At 49.8% G+C, this 17,969-nt stretch overlaps 1 protein-coding gene across 1 annotated transcript in view; it reads left to right on the plus strand.

Moving 5' to 3' along the window:
* Window positions 1-17,969, plus strand: part of ATP2B2 (ATPase plasma membrane Ca2+ transporting 2) — a 174,643-nt gene that overhangs the window by 101,168 nt on the left and 55,506 nt on the right. The window contains exons 5-9 of the mRNA XM_007945812.2: window positions 7,381-7,506; window positions 9,145-9,177; window positions 10,369-10,428; window positions 16,379-16,420; window positions 17,249-17,407. Of these exons, the coding sequence (XP_007944003.1) occupies window positions 7,381-7,506; window positions 9,145-9,177; window positions 10,369-10,428; window positions 16,379-16,420; window positions 17,249-17,407 (420 nt within the window). The remainder of the gene's footprint in view (window positions 1-7,380; window positions 7,507-9,144; window positions 9,178-10,368; window positions 10,429-16,378; window positions 16,421-17,248; window positions 17,408-17,969) is intronic.

The following is a 17,969-nucleotide window of genomic DNA, read 5'->3' on the forward strand; positions in this document are numbered from 1 at the left end:
CGACTTGACGGCACATAACAACAACAACAACAACAACATAGCAATTTAAGCCAATGGTTTTTAACTCTCTCAGGTCATGAACCTGCTAAGAGAGTCCCAGGAAAACAATGAACCCCCTTGTTGTTGTTAGGTGCTGTCGAGTCGGCTCCAACTCATAGCGACCTCTGTACAACCAAATGAAACACTGCCCGGTCCTGTGCCAGCCTCACGATCCCTGCTGTACCTGAGCGCATTGTTGTAGCCACTGTGTCAGTCCATCTCGTTGAAGGCCTTCCCCTTCTTCACTGACCTTCCATTTTACCAAGCATGATATCCTTCTCCAGGGAATGGTCCATTCTGACAACATGACCAAAGTAGGTGGGACAAAGTCTGGCCATTCTCGCTTCCAAGTAGAATTTACGGGAAATAAAAGCCCACACTCAGGGCTATGAATGGGTTTTTAAGGGAATCACAGACCCCTAGAGAATGCTAGTCTTGTCCCAATTCGCGGCTGGGAAAACTGAGGCCTGAGCAGAAGTAATAAGCATGTAAAATCCCACAGAGAGATGGGCAGTGCCAGAGCGAGACCTCAGCCTTCCAGCATTCCTGCCCCGGGCTCTTTCTACAGCACCCATACACTTGCTCAGCTCCAGTGACCATGTGGATTTTATTACTAAACATCGTGGAAGGGGCTGGGGCAGTGGGGTGGGAGGCATCTTCACAGAGCATCCGGTGCAGGCCCTCTGGTCCCTCCTGCCTGACATGGCCCCTGCAGGACCCCAACCCTCTCAGCCAGAGCATTAACAGCATGCGGTTGCACAAGATATTTTCAGGCCCTCTTGGGGCTCTGCCCTCATCCTGCCGTCCACCCAGCCCAGCGGAAGGCAGGGCATGGAAAGCTGGATCTGCCACCACTGCTGCCGCCTCCAGGGAGCTGAGGACACCACCATGACTGCAGGAAGGCCCGAGCCTGCCGCCCGGCCCGCACTCTCTCCATTACACTACCCTGCCTCTTCTCCACGAGAGGCAGCGGGGTGTAGTGGATAGAGCACGGGTTCAAGTCCCGGCTCCACCGCTTACCCTGTGTACCCTGGGCCATCATGCAACCTCTCTGAGCCTCAGGGTCACTGCTTGTCAGAGAGCCGCAGGCGGGCAGAGGGGTGGGGAGTACTTGTGCCAAAACCTACCTCACAGGGTTGTTGTGAGGGGTAGGGGTGTGGGTACGAGATTTTCGGTACCTGTCCTGTCATGCCCTGCAAACACCATTACTGCCTTGATAACAGTCCCCTGGAAGAATTGCATCTGGGCTGGGACCCTGTTTGCTTTGCTCAGTACTCATGCCTGGAGGTGAGCTCTGGTGGTGTAGTGCCTAAGGCATTTGACTGCTAACCAGGAGGCTGGTAGTTCAAACCCACTAGCCACTCCTCAGAAGGAAGATTGGGCAATCTACTTGTGTAGAGATACCACCTCGGAAACCCAAGGAGGGGTCTCTATGAGTCGGAACTGACATGACGACAGTGAGTTTGGTTTTTGTTTTTTGGCATGCCTGGAGACAGAGGACTATCTGATCACAACCTCTCCCTCCTGAAAAAGACTTTTTAGAAGATATGACCACTCTCTTCTCACTGTCCAGAGAGAGGCCTATGAGGCTAGCACCAGGATTACGAGGTGCCCTGGGTTTGAGCCCCAACTATCCTTCGTGTGCTGGGCAGCACCACTCTGTCTTTTGTCCTCTCTGGGCTCAGAAGTCTCTTTTTGTAAAACCAGGCCCCTCCAGCTCTGCATCTGGTCACAGCACACCCCACTCACCACCACATGAGGCTTTGCTGCCGAAACAGCCAACATCTGGGCCCAGCCCAAGGGAGCCATTTTTGCTGTTTGGGATCATCTGAGGCAGGAGTGCGCTTTGAGCTGCAGTCTGGAAGAGTCTTGCCCACCCTCCTGATGCCAAAAGAAATGCTGTGGAACTTCCCCTCAGTGGTGACAGAGGCTCCAGGGGGACAGTCTAGTTGCCTTGTTGGCCAGACCCTACCGTCCTCAGGGCCTGAGCTCTTTATTCCTCTTACAAGGTGACTGACAACTCCACAAGGCTTCCTGCCTCCACCCTGCTCCCCAGGGCCACTGACAGTGCTACCTCTGGTTTGGCCAGCAGCCTCTCTTGCAAAATGAATAGGACACACAAAGTGGGGACCACTCATCTCAGTTCAAGTCCTGCTGTGCCCTCTCGCTGAATGTTCCTCATCTGCGCTATGGAGATGATGTTATTATCTCAAGACTCTTTGTGACAGATAGTTTCTGGCACAGAGTAAATGCTCAATAAATATTAGTTTTCTTCCTGCTTCTCCATGAAATGCTTTCAAGCTCCCCAGTGAGCAATGAGCAGGAAAAGCCCTCTCTCCAGCCTCTTCACTCTCACTGCCCTGGGTGAACCCTAAGCCTCAGCTCATCCGATCTGCTGCCATCATGCCCCTGTTGCCCATGCCCACCTTCATGCAGGTTGTGCCCCCACAGCCATCGAGTCCTCATTGTGTTGCGTTGGTGCTTATCTGTATTCACATCTGCCCCCCTCATCCAGTCTAGACTGTGAGCTCCTTGAGGGCAGGAACTACAGGGGAGTTGGCTGTCCATCTGTGAACAAGTATGGCCCTTGCAGGAAGGCTTCCCACATCAGGTCTGTTCATACAAGCCTTTCCTGGCCCCATCGAAACCCTCTTCTCCCCAAGGTGGAACCCTTTAGGAAGCTTCCCAGGAGTTAGCTCACATCTCTCTGGGGCCCATATTCTCTAGACATCATCCTTGACAGGGGGTGGACTTAAACCAGCTCCCTCCCCATTTTGCAGAGGACAAAACAGGTCCAGAGAAGAGAGGGCACACAGCAAATCAAAAGCAGACACCAGACTAGTTCCCAGGTCTTCTCTTCCCCAGCCCAGAGCTTTCTATATCCACCCTTCCCCCTTAAAATGCTTGTATCCTCTGAAGGGTCCTATGGAGGCTTAGAGGAGGCAAGAGGCTACAGAGGGGCTCCCAATGGGCCCTGGACAGTGAGGTCCTGGCACAAAGCCCTACCAGGGCCTCCACCCCAAAAGCATTCTCACCACTGCCTCTACCCAAAGGCCCTGGGTTTTTCCTTTAATTTGAATGCCTATAGTTCCACCATTAGCACCAACATCTGTTGGTGTTAAGTGTTGGCCTCAGTAATGGACTCCTGGACTGAGGAGGTAGCAGCCAGGGGGATAGCCTGGTCTATCCAGTTCTTCCTCTAAAAAGAGGTGTAACCAGCTTTCTGAGATCCCAGTAGAGGAGAGGTTGAGGCCCTGTGAGGTGTGGGGAGGGAGGGACAAAACCGGGATGAATTTGACCCTTTGTAGAACCATAAAGATAGTTTGTTGGAGATGTGGGGATTCTTTTGTGAATGTAATACATGCCTACTATGGAAACCACAAAAGAGGAGGGAGATAAAGGAAAGGTGCCTGACCTCCAGCTACAGGCCAGGTTCTGCTCTGGGAGGCAGAGGGGACTTGCACATGCACCTGGGCCTTTATGCACTCAGCTCATTGTCTAGTGGGAGGCCTGGGCTGGAAGCCCATCAGGAAAGTTCCAGGGAACTGTGGGGTGATTCAGAGAGAGATGAAGTTCCCTGCGGGAGTCAGAAACAAGCCCTTAGAGGACGGACATTTGTCCTGAGCTCTGAGCAGGAGGTTTTGGGCAAGAGATGGAGAAAAGGGCATTCAGGTGGTGGTACCTGTGTGAGCAAGGGCAGAGGAGCTGGACCCAAATGTGCAGGGAACTGGGTGTACTCCGAAAGAGGGCATATGGCCAGGGCCAGGGGGCCGGACTGAGAAGTGTGACCCTTAGGTAGGCAAGCCATCAGGGAGTCTGAGCTTGGATGCTGTGGTGGTCAGAGCAGAGGCTGGGGGCATTCTGGTGCAGAGAGGGAGAGAGAGCCATGCTGGGAGGTCTAGGCTGAGGTAGGCGAGCACTCTGGGGCTCACCGAGGCTGGGCAGGGCCCCTCCTGGCACACTCCTCCCGAGACCAACCTGTGAGCTGCCAACTCCCTACAGTGATGGGAGTGATTAGACTAGAAGGTGATTTGGGGGGTCTGATTATCTTGGGTGGAAATTGGCCCCCTATGTCTTTTTTTCCATCCCCTTCTGCAGCTGGGGAGGTGGGGAGCAGACTGTCCATTTCCACTCAAGAGCCCCAGGATGAACACCTTCACTTTCTAGTGAATTTAAAAAAAATAAATAAATGCTTTTGAACCAGGGTGTTAGGGCCTTGTTTCCTGTAGAGAAAAGAGGTGTAGGAAAGAGACAAATGGGGGAACATTCAAGTCCTGGTTCTGCCCCTCACCATCTGGGTGACCTTTGGCAAGCAGCTTGCCCTCTCTCTGAACCTCTGCTTCCTCCCCTGTACACTGAGAGTTAGTGTGAGGACTGACTGAGGACCATGCAAGGAAAAGTTTAGCTCCTTGCCTGGCATAGTAGGTGTTCTGTTAAAGTCAGCTCTTTCTGTGCTTTGTCAATACTGTGAAGAGTGTTCATCCTTTTCCTTTAAAGAGTACACAGTGCCCTATCCCTCTGACCTCTGTGGGTTTCAATTTTCTTAGCTGTCAAATGCTGATGTTTAACAGCCCCTCACCTAGACCTCACACAACCAGACCTGGTGCATGAGAAAGCATTTTGTAAGCAAGTTATTATAATCATCAAGGTCCCATTATTGGGCTTTAGTTCTCCTGTTTGTGCCTCTTAGGGGTGGGTGGGCTCTAGTGTCTTCCTGTGATGGGATACTCGAGGCCTGGGCAGCTTGGCCTGCACTCCATGTCTGAGCTCACTCTCTGGTCCCCACCATTACCTATCTAGGGACAAAAGGACACTCTGTTCTGAGAGTGGCCAAGGAGCCAGCTGAAACTATCTCCATCTGAGAGTATTGGTTTTGTGACAGCTCACTGGGCTTCACACACACACACACCCTCATGGGCCTTGAGGACTTGGTTTGCCCATCCACAGATGGACAGACTGACGATGACTTGCCTTAAAGGAACTCATTATAGAGAGTTTGTCTGTAAAGCACTTTAAGATGCTGAGATCCTGGAGGCCAAGAGGTTAAAATGCTACACACATTCTCTCTTTCCTCCTAGTACAGGATATCACTGAGATGCTAGCTAAAAAGGAAAAGATAAGAACAATTACTGGCAAGTCAGCCTCAACTCATGGGACCCCATGTGTGTCAGAGTAGAACTGTGCTCCATAGGGTTTTCCATGGCTGATTTTTCAAAAGTAGCTCACCAGGCCTTTCTTCCAAACTGTTGCCAACCTTTCAGTTAGCGGGCAAGCATGTTAACTACTTGCACCACCCAGGGACCCCCTGGGTGAAAACTGCAAGATGGTCCTAGATGTGAGTGGGATGCAGGCGTGGTGTGTCTCCGAGCACCAGCCACCCATTTGCAGCCTGAGGATAATAGGCCAAGTGTGCTGGGTCTCCTGCTCTCAGAACTGCTGTCTGCTTCCTGGGTTGGGTTTCCACTGCCCTCCCTGTGGCTGCTTTTGTTTCCCTAATGAGGCTGTGGCTTCAGTGAACTCATTTTATCTTTTAACTCTGCCACAAACTCCCCACATGAACTTGGACAAGTCTCTGGGCTGAGTTTTCCCAATCTGCATGCAGGAGGGGTTTGCCATAGAACAGGCTAAACAACAAAAACTCTTGTCAAACAAAATCTGACACAGAGCAAATGAAAGTGGGGACACTGTGACCACAGGCCTCCCTGACCCCATACGGCTACCCATACAGCCCCTGGAAAGAGTTTCAGGGTCTTTTCAAACCCAGTTTGAAAAATGTAAAATTCTAAGGAAAAGGTTATTTTATTTATTTACTTACTTTTTACTGTGATTTGGGTGAAAGTTTACAGAGAAAATTTGTTTCCATTCAATAATTCATACACATTTTGTTTTGTGACATAGATTGTAATCCCCACAATGTAACAGCACTCTTGTAACTTCTTCCCTGTGTTTCTCGTTTCCATACATCCTTCTTTCCTGTGAGTCCCTGCCTTCTGAGATTTATCCCTGGGCAAATACTGCCTTTTTCATTTCATATGGTTGATTGATTGTTCTAATGACTATACCTCCCTGGTGTTACTGTTCACTTTGAAGTTCTGTGTACCATTTAGCTGAAAGTTGAGCCATAGGAGAGAGTTAAGTTCCAGGCTTAAAGGGTATCTAAGGGCCATAGTCTCAGGGGTTCCACCAGTCTCTATCAGACCAGTAAGCTGGTCTTTTTTATTATTTTGAGTTGTATCCACATTAGGAAGAGGGTTCTTAAACATTTCTTACACTATAGACCACTGAGGAAGTCTGGCATCTTGTACAGACCCCTACTTTAAATAAAGCTTTGAAGTGTGTGAAATAAAACCAATCATACAGAGTGCATGGGAGGGAAGGACACAGGGAACAGGTAACTATGGGGAGGAAGTGGGAGGGGAGCTGTTGCATTGTGGGAAATTGCAATCAATGTCATGAGACAAAGTGTATGTGAGCTGCTGTATGGAAAGTGAATTTGCTCTGTAAGGTTTCACCCAAATAACAATTAAAAATTTTAAAAAAATCATACAAATAGTTAATAAAGTAATAAATAATAATAATAATAAGTATGGGATATAATGATTATGTGTTTCTTTGTTAGCAAGATCTAGCAGTCAAATAAATAACCACCTTAATTACAGAATAGGGATGAGGATGAGCAAGACCTATAACAGCTGTAAGATGATATGAAAAATGCATGGTTTCTGATGATAATGGCACCCTGGACACTGCTAACATTCCTGTGGTTTGTTACCTATGTGGACAATGGGGCAAGTGCTAAATTTCAGTTAGAGGTTTTATAAAAGAAAGATACTATTTCTTCTTATCCAAGTTCACAGACCCTTGAATTACTTTCACTGATTTGGAGGAGAGGGGCATGGGCTCCATGTTCAGCAGTCCTGTCTAGGGCTTAATTGACATTTCTTTGCTGGTTACAGAATGAGGCAGAATGAGGTCTGGTTCTAGGTACTATCAATAAGGAAAAAGTGGCCTGTAAGGTGGGGAAAGAAGGGGACACAGGGGGCAGAAGGGGAAGTGATCTTGCAGGTCAGTGTAGTAGGTCTGGTGGGCCTGGAGCTGTCTCAGGGGACTGAGAACTGAGGTATGGCAGTGTTTGAGCTTCAGGGTCATCACAGCACTCTCCCAAGGTGAAATCATCTTTGAAAGATCCCCTATACACAATAATTTGAACCTTAACCACAGGCAGTGCTCCAAGACCTCAGTAGTCAAAGCCAGGAGCTGACTGAGACCATGTTCTTTCCACTCCTTTGGGAGGGGGCTTTGATTCATGCAATGGTAACTTGGCTTTCATCTCCTTCCCAGGGACACATGTGATGGAGGGCTCAGGACGAATGGTGGTGACTGCTGTGGGTGTGAACTCTCAGACTGGCATCATCTTTACTCTGCTGGGGGCTGGTGGTGAAGAGGAGGAGAAGAAAGACAAGAAAGGTAAGCCCAGCCACCTCACAGACCAGGAGAGGAGCTTTTAAGGCCACATTTTTTGTTTATTCGTTCACTCAAAAAAAAAAAAAAATTATTATTCAGTGCCTTTTATGTCCACACCCTGTACCAATAGCTGCCTCCTGCATCCTCAAGGCCCTGCTTGGGCCAGGCAGATTCTGTCTGTTCCATCTCCAGGGTCTTGTCCCAGTCTCTGTCTTGTCCAGTCATGTCATGGAGGCCCCTTCTTTCCCTCCAAACCAGGCCAAGGGAGCTTAGAGCTCTATTGAATCTCTATACTTACATGCTAGAAAAATTTACTGTGAACTCACCCAATCATCATCCCTTATGTCAAGTAGAACTCACTGCCCAGTCATATTTCTTCCACTATTTTCAACTCCATTGAGCAGAGCTAGAAATCCACTTAGCATAGACTCATGCCAGATGTGGGCAGAGGAGACTCTGGGAAGATGGCCAAACATGTGGCTTCAAGTCTACGTCTGAGTCCCTTCTCTCATCCCCCTGCAGTTGCCACCTTGCCCAGGTTCTCATCCTTGCTCTTCTTTGAAAACAAGATTCCTTATTCACTGGGCTCTTTTCAGCATATCAGGCTGGAAACCCAGGATAAATGTGGCTCCCAAACAGAAGGAGGGATGCTCAGAAGATACAAAAAGCCAAAATCCCATTAAGTCAGGCCAAAATCCAAAGTCCAAGACCTGGAGCCCAAAATAGCCAGCTCTATACCTGGAACTCACATGCAGTCTCGGGGAAATTCCCCTTTCAGGTTTCCAGACTTTTATCTTGTCTCCTTCCCCCAAGCTCCAGAGGAGGGTCCCCAATACCCAGAACTTCTGGCATCCACCAGAAGAGTTACCAGGGTTTCCCCTGAGACTCAGAGGATGCTTTTCTACCTCCAGCTCTCAGATGTCATCAGGCACGGTGCTAAGGGCAAAATCTATTATCCAGTGGGGTCCTCCTAAAATGATGGTGGCCCCATCAACAAGAATATGAGAGCTGAGCTGTGATCTGGGAAATCACAAGGCTAGAAAGAGCAAAGGGAGTGCCAAGGTTGAGTCTGAGCTCATAGTCCTGGCCTCAAGTCCCACAGGATGTCAGGATGATCTCCACAGTGACTTTAAAAGCTGTGACCGGGGCAGCTAGGCCCTGCCCCAGGATGCAGGCATTTGGGCAGGGTGCAGCAGCCTGTGCCCATTTCCTTGGTCTCACTGGGGTCTGGGTGGGGGATAGATGCACCCAGAACTCACTCCCAGAACAAAACCTGTATTTCTTCTAGTCCAATTTAAGGTCACCCACTGAGCTGCTGCTTCAGCCCAGAGAGGTGGGGAGGATGGACGACTTGGCCTTGTGTAGAGAGAAGGGGTAGGATGTGGAGGGAATATGGCAGAGGAAGATGGGGTGCAGTCCAGCATCGCAGGCCACCAGAACAGTGTGGACAGAATGGGACCCCTTTCCTCCCATCTCATCACCTCCACCAGGGATGTTGCCTAGAGCTAGCCACCTGTGTGTTCCCATTTCAGGATGCCCTGGGCATGCGGGTGTGTGTGAGTGCTTGTGTGTGTGATGCGTGAGCAGATGAGGCTATGTGTGCTTCTCCTTCATTAACATATTTCAAAAATCATCACACAGGTGTGAAGAAGGGGGATGGCCTTCAGCTACCAGGTACAGTAGACCCCCTTAGGGTAGATGGGGCTCTTAGAACTAGCATCAGCCTTTGACCATGGGGCCCTGCCCCAACACTCCCAGTACACAGCTGGAGGGGGCTTCATAACTGAGGGAGACTCTGCCCTGCCAGACCTCCAGTCTGTGTCCTTGAGAGATGTTAGTGCCCCACTCTGCAGACTTGGTCTTACAATTCATCCCCACTGCCACCCACCCTCTTAGCACTGTATCCCACACACAACACCTCATTCATGCCACGCATCCTAAAGCCCCTTCTCCCCTCACCACTGCCCTGCACAGCCTGTTGGCTACTCACAACTATACAACATGTCCACCTCGCCCAACAGTGTATCTCACCCAGCACTGTATTCTACTCTCCCTCCCAAGACCCCTTTTCTTCCCCACCACAAGAAAGAGTATCAGGGATGAATTTGGCCGTATCATATAGTTTTTAATTTCTAAATTAAGGAAATTCACTAGTACCTTTTCTGCCTCATGTACAACATTCAATATGCTTGATGTCACCTCTTAAATGGCAGGGCAACTTCTATGGGGATTTCCAAGGCAACATTTTGAGTGCTAGTTAGGGAAGGTGGAGATGGCAATGGGCTCCCGACAAGCCTGAGTCGAGGGCACAAAACCTGTTAAGTCTTCACCATTGGCATGTCTTCAGGCTGGTATTCTGCCAAAAATACCTTGGTACACGTTGATGGTAGTCATAGCAAACACCAACCCTGAAAGATTGGCACCTACACCATATTGGTTGTTGGATATTTTAAAATGACTCCTGGTCATTTGTCCCCCTGGCCCCAATGGGCATCCGATCTCCTTTCCTCATATGAACCTTCTCTGAAGGGGGACCCACTCAATTGGCTAGGCCAACAGGGTGCCTCAGTCTAGACCTCAACACAGAGCTGTGCCATCCCACCTAACCTTGTTGGTCATCCTCCATGTTTTATTTCAAAGCCCCTCCATGCCCGAGTTTTTCCCTTGACCTCTGTGGCATCTCGATGGGACCATTCCATTCCCCAACTTTGTGTTTCTTGATTTTCAGTGGAAATTTTTTTTGAGACTATAGTCATGTTATTTCCTTGCCAGTTGATTCATGTCCCTATTATTGTTGCTGTTCTGCATTGTTCCTTTCCTCCATTGTGACACACTGCATTTTCCATCCCTCCCACCCCCCTGCAGCAGCAGACGGTGCGGCAGGTTCAAATGCTGCAGATAGTGCCAATGCCGGCCTAGTCAATGGTATGTCTCTGATGTCAAGCTCTTGGTCTTGGTTGGATGGGTATCTCTCTCCCCACCCCAACTCTGGGCTTTCCTTTCCCTCTTCTGGACTGCACAGATCTCGGATGTGCATGGGCAGCTCTGGGACAGTCATCCTCTCACATGGGGCAGGCGCTTAAGAGAGGAGCGACGTCTGGGGAATCAACATGGCCCCCATTTGCGGCTTCCAAAATGGAGCTGGATCCCATTGGGCCCTTGACCTCCAGTGGAGCCCAGAAGAGGGACATGACTTTGGCTGCAGATTTGGACCCCAAGAAGCAGCATCCCACCCGGTGTGCCCTCTCCTAAGCGCGCTCCTGACCCCAGCTTTGGGGAGAAGGCCTGGGGTCAGGACCTGGGCTGAAGTTGGCATCTGGGTCCCCGGTGAAGGATCCACTCCTTGCCTCGCCAATTCCCTCAAGGAAGTGGGACCCGGGCCTGTGTTCAGCTCCTTGGCCCCATCCCGTAGCATGGCTGAGCCACTGGTAGATATTTCTTCATCTTTTCTCTCACAGAGCAAACGGGCAGGGGGTTTGCTTGGGCTCGGGCCAAGTTCTGCCCCTCGGATGTGGACTGGTGTTTCTTGCTGTTGCCTGTGCTGGAGCATCTGTCCTGGGTCTCTGCATTGTTACTGGACCCTTGGGTGTGGGGTGGGGGGACTGCCACTGTGCACATGGGGTCTGCATCTTAACTTCCCTATACACGGGTAGGAAGGAATTCCATTCACTCGCCTCCAAACCACACTCTCCCATCTTCAGAGCATCAGGTCTTCTATTTACTCGGATACTTCCCCTGACCCCAAAATAGGTAACATCGTAGTAATCCAGGCTGTTCCTGAACTGCTAAGAGATGTTAGGGGTCAGTCAAGAAACTGTAACTCCAGAAAAGCAAAGAGAGGGACAAATCTTTTTTTTTTTTTTTTCTTTGCATCACTCCACACCAGGCACTGGGCTATGGGTTTCTCCTCCATTATACCATTTATTCCTTACCACTCCATAAAAATATGGAGACTTTTGGCCTTTCCATCCCACTCCTCTCTACCCCAAGCTTCTAGCTGAGCCACCTGGACTCAAATGATCTAAGATGGAAGTGCCTATGTCATGGGCTGGGTAAGACACTTCTGCAAACAGCATCTCACCAAGGAAGACTAATTCAAGTACAGTCTATTTCAGGCACAGGAGGAGGAAAGAAGACAGCTTGGGGTGTAGGAGGCGTCATGCATCAGGGTGAGGTAGCTGAGGGATGACAGGGAAAGCTGATATAGGCAAGCCCACGGCTGCCAGAGAAGGAAACAGGAGGTGGTGTCCGCTTCCCCTGGGTGACAAACCTGCTAGGCCCTGCGAGGATGCAGACCTCAGCTCCAGAAGAAAGGGCATTTCACTTCCAAACTGCAGCAAAACCTCCAGGTATTCAGCAAAAAAACTTCAAGAAAGATGGGGAACTTTCATTGTTTGACAACATGCTATGCACCAGGCACTACTACAAGCGCTCTATGTTCATTGTCTCATTTAATCCTCACAACAACCCTGTGGCATAGGTTTTGTTATACAGTTTAAAGATGAGGAAACTGAGGCTTACACAGATCAAGACACTAGACCAAAGTCATAGAGCTGGAAAATAGCAGAGCTGGGATTTGAACCCAGGTCTAGCTGGTTCTAAAGAGCATGTTTCTTTTCCCTATCTAGGACTTCCCAATGTGTAAATTTCACAAGGATATTAAGAGGTTTGTATTCCCCTCTCTAAGGAGCGGTGGTACAATGGTTAAGTGCTTGGCTGCTAACCAAAAGGTTGGTGGTTTGAACCCACCCAGAAGCTCCACAGCAGAAAGGTCTGGCAATCAGCCCCCATAAAAATCACAGCCTAGAAAACCCTATAGGGCAATTCTACTCTGTCACATGAGATCACTATAAGTTGTAATCGACTAAGGCACCTAATAACAACATTCCCCCCCAGAAGCTGGAAAAGGCAAAGAAACAGATTCTCCCCTAGAGCCTCCAGAAGGACTGCCGCCCTACATATCCATTTTAGACTTCTGACCTGCAGAAGTAAGATAATAAATCTGTGTTGTTGTTGTTGTTGTTCAATAAATAAATTTTAAAAAAGATCTTCCCCACAAAGAAAAGGATCCTGTGGTCAAATATGTTTAAAAACCACTGCATTGAATGGGTTTCTTTCTCATTGCAGGACTTATCAGAGCCTTGAATATTGCTGGTGTCTACTGGACAGTTACAGAGTCATGCAGGTTTTTCCAAATTAATTTGACTATCGGTCCTTTCCTTGCTGCATCTTGTGGGATTGGTATGCCCTATAACATATTCTGGGAAACAGCGCTCTCAGCCATTCCTATTCAAAGTGTGGTCTGAGGACTAGAAGTATCAGCATCACTGCCGCTTGTTAGACACGCAGAATCTCAGGCCCTCCCCAGACTGGCTGAATAAGAATCTGTGTTTTAAGTGTGCCTTATAAGTTGAGACACTGGACTGAGCCTTGGTAAGTGAGAGAGAATTAACTGTGCCTTTCCTCTCCTTCCTCTGAGTCAAATCATGATGGCTTGGATATAGGACAATAACTTAGTTGGCAGTTTTCCCTCAATCCACGCCCCCCCAACCCTCAACTGAAAGATGGGTATGTTCCATTTATCTTGGAGGCATTATGACTACCATTATTGTTGCGTTTTCTTTTACTTTACACCCCCCACTATTACCAATAACCAGTTGTCCTTTGACCCTGACTCACCCCATGTGTGTCAGAGTAGAACCATGCTCCCTAGTGTTTTCAGTGGCTGCTTTTTTGTAAGTAGATTGCCAGATACTTCTTCTGGGGTGTTTCTAGGTGGACTCAAACCTCCAACCTTTCTGTTGGCAGCTGAGAGAACAGATCAGCTGTTTGCACCACCCAGGTAGACCACTGTTGTCTCCTGCATGTACACAAGTGTCTTCCCACAACCACCCTGCAAGGTGTTTGTTATCATCCCCATTTTACAGAGGAGGAAATGGAGGCTCAGGGAAGAGAAGTGACATCTCCAGGTCTTCCAGCCAGTGGTCTCTCTCCCCAGAGCTTGTTAATCAGGTCATATCATCAGGAATCCTCCAGAATGTTGCTTTTCCCATCTACCACTTACCTGGGAATCTATAAACAGAATGATCTCATTTGGAAAAGGTACATCTGGAATGGGATGCAGTGAAGGTCCCCATCCCCCACCACCCCCAGCTCCCCTGAAAAGCAGCCTCTAAGTCCCACATGGGACATGTGGGACCAGAGCTGGTCTCACCATGGTTCAGTGACCAGGTGAGCACTAGTTCGGCTGAGGAGAGTCCCAAATAAGTCCCTTGCTTCTGAAAAGCCAGGCCATCTGTACCCAAGCACCTCCAGAACACCATTCCCTGCCTCAAACATAGGCATTGGTGATTATTTTGCTGGCCACGTGGTCACTATGGAAATAAAAAAGGAAATTGCTAGCTTAGTTTAATGGACTCTTACATCTGATAATATGCAATGCAAATAAAGGCCCCTTTGTGCCTTGATACGCCAGCTATTGAAGCAGAGTCCTCTGGTGCCCTGTAGCACAATTAGTAAAATTATTTTAAAAAATAAAAATAATTGTTGTAATTCAGTCCTGTTTGCTCCAAAAACCTTTTTTAGTGTTTTGTTTTTTCAATTCAATTGAAAGAATTTTACAATAGAGCAATGAGGGCTTTTCTCTTGAAGCCCCAGTGGGTCTCTGATCCTTTGCCCAGAGAAGAGGAAGAAACAGCGGTGCACTTGCAATGGGGCAGCTAGTCCTAGCACATAAGTGGACGTGTCTCGGCCCCTCCAAGTCATCTATAAAATAGGTGTGCTGATGATGACTGCAGTGTCTATGGAAATCATAGCACAGCCACGGGGTTACTGTGAGGATTAAATGTTGAGGAGTTATAGAAGCAGAGAGGATTCCCTTGGAACCTCTCCTGGACCCAGTGTCCTCATTTGTAAAAGAGAGATGAAGACTCCTCCCTGCTCGGCCTCGCACACTTATGGGGAAGGCTGACAAGAGTTGCCATTTGCAAAAGCCCTTGAAACTGCAGTATGCAGAAAACTACACACAATTATTATCAGTGTAAATCTCAGGGGCTCTGGAAGGAGCTCTGGTAGATATCATAGTGCCTAAGGCATTTGACTGCTAACCAGAAGGCTGGCGGTTCAAATCCACCAGCCACTCCTCTGAAGGAAGATTGGGTAATCTACTTCCGTAGAGATACTGCCTCAAAAACCAACGGACTATGAGTCGGAATCGACTTGATGGCAGTGAGTTTGATTTTTTTGGGAGGTGAGTCATGCCTGTTCCACAGAGGTGGAAGCTGAAGCTGGGGGAGGCAAAGCCACACAGCTACTTGATGATGAAGCAGGGTCTTGGGGAGCCCAGTCCCACTACTGTACCCATGACTGCCCTCCCCTGAGCTCACAGAGGATCCCAACTGAGCCTTCAGGAGAAACCGTGGCAAGGCTTTCCATTCACAGGCTATGAGCCTTAGTGGCGAAGGATGTGTGAGGACTCAGTGAGACTGTGGAGGTTATAATCATCTGAAGAGCAGGGAGCCCCACTGACATAGGGTGGGTTTTCGTGGGCCCTGAGCTGTGAGACTTTTTTGCACCCAGTCTCTGAGGGCAGCCAACCTTCTCATTCCTCCTGTAGGGGATGGGCCCTCAGAGAGGGCCCAAGGCCCTGCCTGAGCATGCTGGCCCAGTGGACAGGAACGCCCTTCTCAATAGTGTCAGCAGGGACTACCTTGTTCTTCTCCCCAGCAGCTGGCAGCTCTGGGACAGGTGTCTCAGGTTCAGGCTACAGCCACTAATACCTGCCACGCTGCAAACTGGACTCCCAGGCAACCTGATTTGAGGATGAAGACCCCCAGTGGTGTAAAGTGGGATAGATGCATTTCCTGGTCCCCTATGGCCTCATAAGCTCCAGAGTCAGCCCCTTCCCCAGCATGAGGCAGCCTTGGACTCAGGAAGGGAGGAGGGAGCCCAGGTGAGTGCACTGACCCCACCTCCCCTGTCTCCCGTGACCTGAGCCCATCAACCTTAGAATAAAGGGCACACACCCTATATCAAGAGAAGAGCAGCTTCCCTTTGGGAGCCCACCAAGCCTCCTGGACATACTAGGGGTCCCTCTGAGACCACCACTGGGGAACCTCACCTGCCCTTTGCCAGGGCCACTCTCAGTGACATCAGGCAGGGCTTGTCCACTCCATGGCTTCACACCCTTTCCGAGAAAGAAGGAGAAGATTGAACTGTCCCTTCTGGAGTTAGAAACTAAAGCACACATTGACCTTGTTCAAACTCCACCTATCCTAGAAGCTAGCCCTCTCGCTCTCTCATACTCTCTCTCTCTCTCTCTGTCTCTCTCTCTCTCTCTCTCTTACATTGGATTATGTTTGCATGTTTTCCTTTATCAGAAAATGACAAGGATGTAGCTGAACAACTGTCCCTCTGCCGCCTCTCTGCCCACAAAAGGCAGCAACCAACTAAACGAGTAAAAGGCTTGGCCTGGGTGCTGAGAGCACCCTCTCTGTCTGCATCCTGCCAGCAGATTCTGGTCTCTTTTACCCTCAAATGCTACTCTTTAATCTGTAAGAGGCTCAGGGCCAAAATAATGCAAACCCAAGCCCTCTTTCCTGACCCCTAGAGAGACAAGAGTTGCTTGGTCTGGCAGAGCCTACAGCTACCATGGGCCAGGCTTGCCTGTTCAGAGACTGGTGCAGACAGTCCTCGGGTTCCTGTAGTGAGGACCCCAGTAAACACAGGCTCCTGCAGGTACAAGCCACACTCTTATTTATGCCACTACCTCCTTCCTCCATCTGTGACTTGAATGTCCATGGCCCTGTTTCGTCTTTGTGATGACCGATGTGTACTGTGTGTTCTCTGTTGTCTGTTAAAATTCTTTGTCGTGTAGGTAAAATGCAGGATGGCAATGTGGACGCCAGCCAGAGCAAAGGTAACCCTTTCCAATTAACTGCTTTGTGGTCCCTGCAGCCCCTCCCCTCCTATTCTGAGCATCTCATGAGAGGCAGACATATCCACACTGTGGGTGTCTGGCATCTGTGGGGGTTAAAGTGTGCTGCCTTTGGTGCCAGGCCTAATAGCCATTGTTCAGGGAGGAGCACCATACAGGCCAGCCGCCCCCCAGTCTTCCAGCTTGGCCAGTTTCACTAGAGGCTTGAGGCTACTTTGTTGAGACCCTTAGAGTTCAAGGAGTAGAGAGTCTGGGCCAGTCTCTGTCCAAAAGGTCAAGTGCCCACCAGTCAGTCCTGTGCTAAAGAGGCCACCTTGGCTGGAGATGGGACTCAGCACCCTTGGACGGATCTTCCTTTTTTACCTTTCATGCCTCCCTTTTGTCCCTCCTCTCTGATAGCCACTTAATATCCCAAGAATTTGGCCCCAAGGACCAACTAGGCAGAACCCAAGTCTGTCTGTCTTATCTGAATGTGAGAAAAGCCAAGAGAGAAATTGGGATAGGGTCCATGGTCTCACTTAGGACCAGAGGGGACCCCAGGGTGGAGCTGTGTCACTCCCTGCTGGGACTCAGGACATTGAGCTAGAAAAGGCAGACACCCCCCCCCCCGATCCCAGGGCTTCTATGCCAGCCATGCAGGGGAACCAGGGTAGAGGGTCACTTCCCTACCACTCTCTCCTGGGCAGGCAGGGTTGGGTGCCACCAATCTCACCCTGCAGGCTGACCTGTGTGTGTGTGTGCATGTCTGTGTCTGTGTGTGTGCGTGTCTGTGTGTGTGTGTTTGTGCACGTACATGCTTTGCCTCTGCAGCCAAACAGCAGGATGGGGCAGCCGCCATGGAGATGCAGCCCCTCAAGAGTGCTGAGGGTGGCGACGCAGATGACAAGAAGAAGGCCAACATGCACAAGAAGGAGAAGTCTGTGCTGCAGGGCAAGCTCACCAAGCTGGCTGTGCAAATTGGCAAGGCAGGTGAGTGCACCAGCAGCAGCAGGCAGCGGACACACCTGGGGACTAGGGGAGGACACAGTGGGCCTTGATTGCCTCATCTGCAGAGTGGGGGGCTTGGATGAGATGGTCCCTGAGGCCCATCCCTCTCTGCCTCAGCTACCAATCTGAGTTCTATACACAGCAGGCACTCAGTGTTTAATGAGGCAGAAGAGGGAAGCTAAAGGCCTGGGCTCTGGAAGCAGACCTTTCTCCATTATAGTCAGCTTTATCCTGAGGGCAGTAGGGGCCATGGAGGAGTTTTGAGCAGGGGCAGGAATGGCTTTGGCTTTATAATGACCACCAGCTGCAGAAGACTGAAGGGTCAAGGGTAGTGCCAAAAGCCCAGGGAGAAGCCCACTGTCTGAGCCCCAACACAAGCCATCCTTCATAACTGAGCTGAGCTGCAAGCAGGGGCGGGTATGGCTGTGTGGCCCAAGAGCCTAAGGCCAGCTGCAAGATGAGGCTCCACTCCTGGCCTAGCCTGGCGTCCATCCCTGCCCAGGGATGGTCCCTGCAAACACCAAGGCCTTCCCACCTAGCTGCT

This window comes from Orycteropus afer, unplaced genomic scaffold (genome assembly GCF_000298275.1).
Source record: "Orycteropus afer afer isolate SDZICR_OR568_19922 unplaced genomic scaffold, OryAfe1.0 scaffold00144, whole genome shotgun sequence".
Taxonomy (NCBI): domain Eukaryota; kingdom Metazoa; phylum Chordata; class Mammalia; order Tubulidentata; family Orycteropodidae; genus Orycteropus; species Orycteropus afer.